General features: G+C 39.8%; 1 protein-coding gene across 1 annotated transcript; it reads left to right on the top strand.

The window, feature by feature from the left end:
- Positions 1-4,375: 4,375 nt before the first annotated feature.
- Positions 4,376-6,825, top strand: pla2g10 (phospholipase A2 group X). Its single transcript, XM_023282544.3, has 4 exons — positions 4,376-4,525; positions 5,068-5,236; positions 5,870-5,976; positions 6,443-6,825. The coding sequence occupies exons 1-4, from the start codon at positions 4,489-4,491 to the stop codon at positions 6,589-6,591; spliced, it is 462 nt and encodes a 153-aa protein (XP_023138312.1). The 5' UTR covers positions 4,376-4,488; the 3' UTR covers positions 6,592-6,825.
- The last annotated feature ends 2,790 nt before the right edge of the window (positions 6,826-9,615 follow it).

Raw genomic sequence — 9,615 nt, 5'->3', positions numbered from 1 at the left:
GAACTCAGAGGGGGGCTGCACAGTGGCGTAGTGGTTAGCACTTTCGCCTTGCAGCAAGAAGGTCCCTGGTTCGCGTCCCGGCTTTCCCGGGATCTTTCTGCATGGAGTTTGCATGTTCTCCCTGTGCATGCGTGGGTTTTCTCCGGGTACTCCGGCTTCCTCCCACAGTCCAAAAATATGCTGAGGTTAATTGATTATTCTAAATTGCCCGTAGGTGTGAATGTGAGAGTGCTTGTTTGTCTTTGTATGTGGCCCTGCGACAGACTGGCGACCTGTCTAGGGTGTCCCCTGCCTTCACCTGAGCAGCACCCCACCTCCAGCACCCCCCGCGACCCTAGTGAGGATTAAGCGGTGTATAGATAATGGATGGATGGAGAACTCAGAGGGTGCAGTACTCTGCCAAGGCTGCTCAGTCGTTGTATCATTTCCAACGGATGAAATCTTTACAAAACTTGTAGTCCACAGCGGTCGATTTGTAGTAGGATTGCAATCATGTGATCGTCAGCAGGCATCTAACGTAGTGTTCACTTGTAGTCATAGTTACAGACGCCATGCTGCTATCTCGCAATGATACAAAAAATTTTTTAACAAATCTATGGATCCAGACTATAAGCCGCATCACTGCCAAAATCTAATCAATTGGTCCTTGTGTCATTTCTGACCGTCCCTGAAAATTTCATCCAAATCCGTTAATCCTGTTTCGAGTAATGTTGCTAACAGACAGACAGACAGACAAACAAGCCAATGCCGATCATCACATAACTCCGCCGCGTTTCTTCGTGGAGAAAAAATCTCTTTGATGGGTGTAACTGGGGGGAAAAGAAACCTCTAATTAACCTGCATACTCAAAGCTGCTCTATAACACAGGCCGTCTAGTTTAATTATTCGTTTTTCAAAATAAAAGGGACATGATAATGTTCATACATGTTGTTTCTTTGTTCTGGAAGAAGTCTAAATGTTCAACATATTTGCATTTTCATGAAGCATAAAAACAAGTTACATAGAAACTGAGAATGCATTCACATGTTACATAGTATTTTACACTATTGCCAGTGGTAGCATTATGAACACTAGCATTGCTGTTGGTGGGATGTGTGTAGGACGTGCGTGGAATTCCTTCATAAGTTATTCTGTTGTGATTCACTTTGTCAGACATACATTGAATATAGGTTGATAAAAGCAGTAAACATGCTGCAGATGTACTCTACAGATCTTTCTGAGGAGACAGACCACATTTCTTTTTCCAATTTATCATTTCTTGACTTCTTTTTCTCTCCCAAAAATTCACTTGGAGATTTCTTTTGGTTGTCATTCAGGCAGCTTGAACACCGACTACCAGCTGGACTGACAACAAACAGTTCAAGCATTTATCAAAATGACAGTAAACCAGCAGTAATTATTCTCTGGTACCACTGAAAATGGAGTGCCTTCTTCTTTCTGCATGTTTGTGAGTGATGGGTAAGGTCTCAAATCCATTACGAAACAGCAGCGGTTAGCAACAGCTCTGCATCAGAGTATGATTTAGAAATGTTGTTGTGCACTTTGGAGAATTTTTCAAGTACACTCAATTTGTTCTTCAGTCATAATTGGAAAAATAGCTGTGTTTGATAATGGGGCATAATTTACTGGATATTTCTGAAGCTGAAACTCAGCTTGCTTCTATTTTTTTTCCTTCTTTAATCAAAAATAGAAAATTTGGGGTTATTTATTCATGTTTAATGAGCAAATAGATATCAGATACCACCATCTGGGAGTGTAATGTTGACAGAACTGGTACTAAACATCACCAATTATCTGGGATTGCGCTTCCTGTTCAGTTCATTGCACATTTCGTAGCTTATTGACATTAAAATTTGTATCCGTGTGGGTTCAGCTTGATATGATCTTAATGCTGGCTGGATGTTTTGCGGCAATGGATGTGCTGAGAAGAGAATAATCAGATATACATGGATTGAGGGATGCGCCTCATGGTGCAGCGCAGTCATCCTGTATGGCAGATGTAATAACTGCCAGGAGGAGGCGCTTATCTCACACTGTGCAGAAGCACCACTGAGGAGCTGAATCACACACACACTAGAAAAGAGAATATTTCCCCAGTTATCAAAGCCCAAAGCATGTGTCTTTAATGATTTAGCTGCCCCGACATTACCACATTATGGATGACAATAGAGTCGAGTACAACGGAGCTGAAATTCAGGGAGCATAACAAAAAGATGAAAAGCCATGATACAACACATATCACAACATTTCCACTTCAGGTCTTGGAATTTGTCAACGAAACAATAACCGCAGTTAAACTTGGACGCTTGGAGTGCTGCACAGTAAATCACAGCGACAGTAATGATAGCTACAATACGTGTTGAGTGTTTGTTTTATGGAGAGGACTGCTGACTTGTTTATTTACAAGAGAAAAAGACAAATGAGAGGCATGAGCTGATCTCTTTGTAATTACAGCAGAATAAGTATATTATTAGAGTGTAATTACCATAATTATCCAATCTGGTTGCACTTGTGAGAAACTGGAGCCTCACACAACATTGTCTAGCTTACAGTAAATAACAATATACTGTGAGAAAATATTAGACTTTAATTCTACTGATTGGTGTATCTACAGACCCCAGAGGTGTATTTTTTTTGTCACATCTCACAGGTATTTTATCCTCTAATTCCACTTTTTAATTGCTTTGCCAGTCAGTTTATTCCTAATGACTTCATATAATTGTTTTCTTTTTCTGTTTTAATTTTTTTTTTTTTTTAAAGATACCAATATATTGTGATCCTGAGGGACACCAGTCAAAAGCACACCTATGCAGTTTTAATAACTTGAAATATTTATTGATTTCATGTTTGTCATGGGTCCTACTATTAAATATTACACAATATTGAAATGTCAGCCATTTTAAAAGAGACACGTGCTCTATTGTCGACAACCCTAATTTTGCATTTTTCTAAAATAAAATGATGTTCAAAGTCAGAAATGAAATACTTTATGTTGGGTTTAAACCCAAAAAGTAAACACACAGCACAGGAAGGAAAGACAGTACTCATGAGCTCAGATCTTTTACTTGCTGCAAGGGGAGATAGAGACTGCATGCACCGCTGCTGCAACACGTCAGCATAAGATATGTTAACAGAGAAAGTGTCACTTGCATTATCTTATCATATGGAACAGGTCAACCCTGTTCTCATGTTTCTACTGTGAGTACAAACAACACATAAGTGCTTACATATGCATCGAGATACCTTTACAGTCATTCAATGATAACCACAATGAACCTAAGTATAATTCTTCTAACACATAATCTCATAAAATGTTTTATGACTGTCAAATATAAAAAGTTTATGGTCTATTGTTCAGAATAAGACAAAGTTAGTGTCTTGTGCAAATAACCAACATGCAGTCAGAGCATAATGGGGCCATTAGTTCCCTCAACCAGCTTGTTTCACTGCATAAACAGAACACAAATAATGTTTACTTAAAATTACAGGAAACTAAATTATACCAGAATCAAATGGAGGATGGTAAATAAGCTTTCAAGTAGTAATGTGGATTGCACTTCAAAATAAAATCTGCAATACGTATTAAAGGAAAGCTTTTTTTTTGGGCTTTGCATGATGTGCAAATTAATGAACTTTTCTAAAGTGATAATATTTTTGCTGTTTTTTTCTGATGACATTATGGGATAATATTTTAAGAAGAGCATTTTGTGTGATGGTTGTTTCTTTCTGTACTTTTTTCATGTGGTCCCAAGGGATCCAATCAGTAGTTCTTATACATATCTATTGCTATAATGATGGTTAAACTCACTAAATTCTCTGTACCTTACGTATTGTGGCCTTTTTTTTTTAATGCCAATTAATTTTATTTCTATTCTGTCCTCACTATACTATATTAATATACAGTATATGGCATATATAATAATCTAAATGATTAGTTTTATGTGTAACATCTTAATATAGAAGCAAAATTGCTATCCAGACCATCTCTTCTAAAACAAGCTGCCTGTTAGAAAACATACAGTTCAAGTCTGAATCTTGAGAATCTTCTTCTAGAGAACAACGTGTTCCAGCAGGTGAGATAAATAAATAAATAAATAAATGAAAAGACAGAGGAAAGTGTTTTCATTGCTACCTGTGTATATTTAATTTTCATGAAACTCCCAGTTGTCTTACACCTCCAGCAAAATCACATTTTATCCAATAATAAAAAAAAAAAAACTTCAATATAACAATATTAATCCTAAAACTGTCACCTGCAATTGCACAACCTTTGGTCTTGGAGAAGTTGAAAAGGTGCCTTGAAAATCTCCACACTGTTCCCTCTAGAGGGAGCAGCTCAGTCTCACAAACATGATTAGCCTCCAGCCAATGGTGATGCTTAGGAGATTATTCAAACAGCATCTATAAAAAGCTCTCCACTTCACGCTGTACTCAGAGTGGCAGTGAAGAACACTTGCTGTGGAATAGCTGGAGAGCCTGTTGCATGCCATGACTGTGTTTTACCGGATACTTCTCCTGTTGTCTGGTGAGTCTTTTACTTTGAAGTTCCTGCTAGTGATGCACAGACTTGAGAAGTTATTTACAGAGGGAATCAGTGCAGGTAAGATCCTTGAGGTGGGGAAAATACTTGTGTTTACATATGCTCAGTGAAAGTTGTTCTCAGGGAGCAAGTGCAAACAAGTTGCTTTGATTTTGCTTTGCAACATTTTCTGCTTTTCCTGCATTTTAAATCTGAAGTTGTGGATTTGTTCAGGCAGAGTGAAGCTTTAAGGTGTAGATGAGATGTGAGAGAGCCAAGTCAAGCCTCTATTTGTCATTATAGAGGCTTACATTTGGCTGCAGGAAGATTTATTGTTTCTTACAGCCTATTAAAATAGGGTTTTACATATAGAGAAACATTTCACAGAGTTTAATTTTATTAAAAAGGTGTCAGTGACTCTGCAACATCCATCCCGTGCATATGAAACCATAAATCAAATAGAGCGTCCGAGCATACTAGACAATGTGGATTTAGGTAAAGAATGCTAAGTTTGTTCCTCCTCTTCTATTGTTTATTTCACTTTGCAGTGGCTGTGGCCTCTGTGGCTGCCCACAGTTCCCAGCGGACAACAAGAGGGTTACTAGAACTGGCAGGAGCCATCAAATGCAGCACAGGGAGATCCGCTTTGGCTTACATGATGTACGGATGCTACTGTGGACTGGGTGGTCAAGGCTGGCCCAGAGACAGGGCCGACTGGTGAGGCAGCAGCTTTTAATCACCCCTGACAGATGAAAGCGAATGCAAGGGTTTTGCTGTTACTCTGCAAATGCTACAGCTGTGATGATAGTGTGATCCACAACATAAACAGTCAGCTTACACCACCTATACATTATGCGTCGCAGAGGATGTCATTCAGAAGGCCTTGGTGATGTTTACACCAATGCTCTGCACCTCCTCCTGGTTAGTTTTCTCCTCCCACTCATCCTACATCCTGATGTGTAGTTTCCATTTATGAATGAGTCGACTCAACCACAAATTCTGTGCGATGGGACGGAAGGAGGGGATGACGGTCCAAACCCAGCAGTCTCACATGCTCCAATGCATACTTCAAAATAGGTCCAAAAATTCCACACCCGAATCCTAATTACCGTCTCCTTCTTTTCCTCCTTCGCCGCAAGACATCTCACCCCCTCAAACTGGTTAACTGCTAACTATCCGTTGGGAAAACTCATGTGGCGATCCTGCCCTGCCTTTTAAATAGCCGTGGCGGGATTTAAACCACAGCCCTGTGACTAACCCCTTCCTGCTGCTTCCTTGACCCCGTCTACTGTAGGCTGAGCTCAGCCTTCGAATGAATGCATTTTATCAAGCTAATCTTTCTGTACGTAGGTGTTGCCACAGGCATGATTGCTGTTATGGAGATGCAGAACGTCTCGGCTGCCAAACCAAAACAGACCAGTATCAGTGGACGTGTGAGGACAAGAAAGCTGAGTGCGGTACGACATTTTTACTGCTTGTTTTCTGTGTTGAAAGTACATGCAACATGCAAATATGATGCTTCATGTAGCATGTAACACACCCTCTGGAGTAAACCTCAAAGTGAAACACAGATGAGGCTGTTTTTACGAAAACTGGACATTTTCCAATGTATATTTAATGATATTTTAAGCCCCCATAAGCCACACTATTTACTGATTATGAATAGAAATAACCATAGTAGGGTTTACACACTAAACTACCAAAAGACAGTGTCTTTTTTAATGATTGTTTTAAAAATAAATGCATGTGACATAAAATCAGAGCATCAACAGTAACATTATCAGAGGAATCCCTCTAAATGAACATAGCTACAAACTTTGCAAGCATCGGAGTTTACAACATTTATGAGAAATTCACAAAATGTCGTATAAATCATCTTTTCAGCCTGTCATTGAGAGGAGACATTTCTGTTCTTCGTTGCAGATGATCTTGAGGACAAATGTGAAAAGCTGCTGTGCAAGTGTGACAGAGATGCTGCCAAATGTCTGAGAAAAGCACCTTACATCCAGAAATACGCCCTATGGCCGGATTTTATGTGTGGCTCCGAGCATCCAATGTGTAGTATTTACTGACACAATAAATGCACCCTTATATTCCAGTGTGCCTTTTACAAATACAAAATGTTAAGCTCATAGCACTTATAAAACATGCTTTATATTTTGTCTTTCAAGCTTTCTATAGTATGTATCATTATCAGGTCTTTTAATGAAATTGTGGAATGCAATAAGATGGGCAACATGTATTTTTGCATATGCTTTATATCAAATGTTATTTTAATAAAGGACAAAACTGCTATTAAAACCTAAGCAGAGTCTACACTGAAGCATTTTTTCACAAATGCCTTTTGACTGCCTGGAAAGCGAGGAGGATTGCAGAAAAAGGCAACTTGAGCATTTCTCTCAGCTCAGCCTGAAGGTCAAATGTTAATCAGCGAGGGAAAGATCAGATAGCCAGTCCTCTCAACAGTACTTTTATTTGTTAAAAATCTGCAACTGGCCTGTGCAGGGCAGCGCCTGCTTTATAAATCTGAAGTTGGCTTGCTGTGCTTCTGGGAGTGTTTTTGACTGCACTCCATTCATCGGGGTTTTTAAGAAAAGCATTTGGAAATTTAGTGAGCTAATAGGCAAACTGAGGTTTCCTTGCTTTTTCTATTTAAAGCCTGCTGCTGGGACACAACTTTTTCTCTCTGTTTTCAACAGTCATGTATAAAATAGCTCAGCAGTATTCTCTCGTAATATTTTCAACTGTAGAAATGTGTGAAAACTGACAGTTCCCTTTAAGGTCCTGATTTGCTGTGCTTATAATAACTTTCCCATTTGGTTTACAGATAAGTTGCATTCACCGAATAGCTATCAAGTGGTCTCATACACCTTAATATCAATCTCTCAAGTGCAGGATTCCTTTTCTGTTTCACAATTTGCTCCTTTCTTTTCAATACAAAAACAAACGGTTCCACATCTTCAACCCAAGAAATAATAATAGTGCCATCAAACTAGCAGGAAACTCCCAGTTTTCTATGTGTGAAGTCTGAATATTCACCTGCAGATGGTGCCAGATTCACAGCCAAGCACGTATAGATACACACCCAAACAGTTTGTATGTCATGTTGATTACTGGTATTATTTTTACTCAGGTTTGTAAAGAAAAAAAGACGATTTGCTGTTTTTGCCTGAGAGTTTGGATGTTAAAAACCTATAACTTTATTTTGGTCCGCTGCAGCTGATTCTGGGTTTTGGCTTGTGGAACTTCCTCTGATCAAACTAATGAAAGTCCCCCCTGTCATTTCCACTCTGGTGCCCAGTAAACAGTATCACCGTCTGTAATCAAAGTAACCAGACTCCTCCCATATGTGACTGCCCAAGTGAGCTTTAACACCCCTGAGCCTCGTCCGTGGGTTCACACAGGAAACACAGTTTCTTTGTGGACTGAAATGGGAGCTGATGCCATGCTGCAGAGCCCAGGACTGGAAATAAGTATCTGGGTCATGGCCCACAAACACTTGCCCAATTGTGTCCAACCTTCACTGCATATGAACTCCGAGAGTATGGAAGACATACGCTCTTGTCCACCTTGTGGCAGACAGAGAAAGTGATCCAAAGTCCCACGCTTTTGTTTTCTGTTCCCACCATTGTGCTTGTGCCGCACTGCTCTGCTTGATTTTTGATGTGTACTTCATGTTTTCTTTGTTTTGCTGCGCCACAACTGACAATGAACTTGTCTGCTTTTCTCCGCCGTGGTACAGAATTGGCAGCAGATGCTTGAATTCATGAGATTGGAAACTGAAAAATTGCTTCACGGCTGCTGTACCCCCATCTATCAAGCATTTCTGATGACAGACTGTGCTTCCTCAAGCAAAAATGTTTTGATCTTCAATGTCAAAATGAAGTGACATTGCCCTTCTGCAAAGGGGGAACTGAGAACATCATAAAGCATCTCTGACATCGCTTACTGGGAATCTAGTGTAACGTTTTGTGAATGCATGTTTGTTTGTATCACACACGGAGTTTTAATATATTTTCTGTCTCTGCAGCTGTCTTGTGAACCCCTGAGACTTAATGAAAGCAGAATTCTTTTTCCTGCTGCCAGTGAAAGCTGATGAGGTTTTTTTTTTGTTTTTTTTTTCTTACTCAGAGTGGTCTTTTAGCAGCACGCTTCTGCCGCCTTGAATTGGTTTTGAAGGACTCCTGCACTTGACTTTGCTGATGATCTCACACTTGTCGCTAACTGCTTTCATTACAGTGTGTGCCAGTCTTTTCTTATGAATCTGTCTGCACCATTTAGGATCTGGACCTGGTCTTACAGGAGATACACACTCACCATTTGCAGAATTTGCCTTTAATTCATGTAAATTATTTTTTAAAAGTGATGCATTCTCACCCAATATGTATTCTCCCCCTTTTTCATGGCTTGACGGAGGATTTTCAGCAGGTTAAGTGTCTGAGGAACACCTGCTATTTTATTTTTCAGCCATTTTGATTGCAGCACCACAGGTTTAAAGTGCATCTTAAATTAAGCATTGCTAAAGCTCTTCAGTTTGTGGTTATTACATTCCATCTCCTGAGATTTTGCTCCTGCGGCTCGGTAACTGAGACTGACGTATAAATCTTGGTTTAAAACGACTCAGCTGACCTCATATTAACATCTCTAAAACAACTCTCGAAGAACCCCTGGGTTTGAAGAAATGCCGGTCGCCTATTCTCCACATACACATGACAGCGTGGTTGTCACAGTGAACGAGCGCATTCTTTAATCCCTGCCGGGGAAGCTGACAGAACCTGTTCCATGCTAATTGCGTTCCTTAATCAACTGTTTGTCTCCCCAGCTGAGAGCCAGATGGCACACAATGAAGTCCTGGCTTAAACACTGCAAAATATAAACAGTAACAAACATGTACAGGACAGAAGTGTGACCTCTGACAAGGATAACATCTGTATGCCTTCCTTGACATGCTATGTGCAGATATATTATGTGTGGTAGGTGATAATGCAGGACAATGTCAACTAATGTGCAGCTGAAAGCATATTTATGAATAGGTTGCAATCTATTGCATATAAAAATCTCCTTTGAGTTCAGAACCTGCAGCCCACACAGACAAA

Source organism: Amphiprion ocellaris, chromosome 19 (assembly GCF_022539595.1).
Source record: "Amphiprion ocellaris isolate individual 3 ecotype Okinawa chromosome 19, ASM2253959v1, whole genome shotgun sequence".
Lineage (NCBI taxonomy): Eukaryota > Metazoa > Chordata > Actinopteri > Pomacentridae > Amphiprion > Amphiprion ocellaris.
Note: the sequence above shows the minus strand (reverse complement) of the source record. Positions and strands in the feature narration are given on the sequence as shown.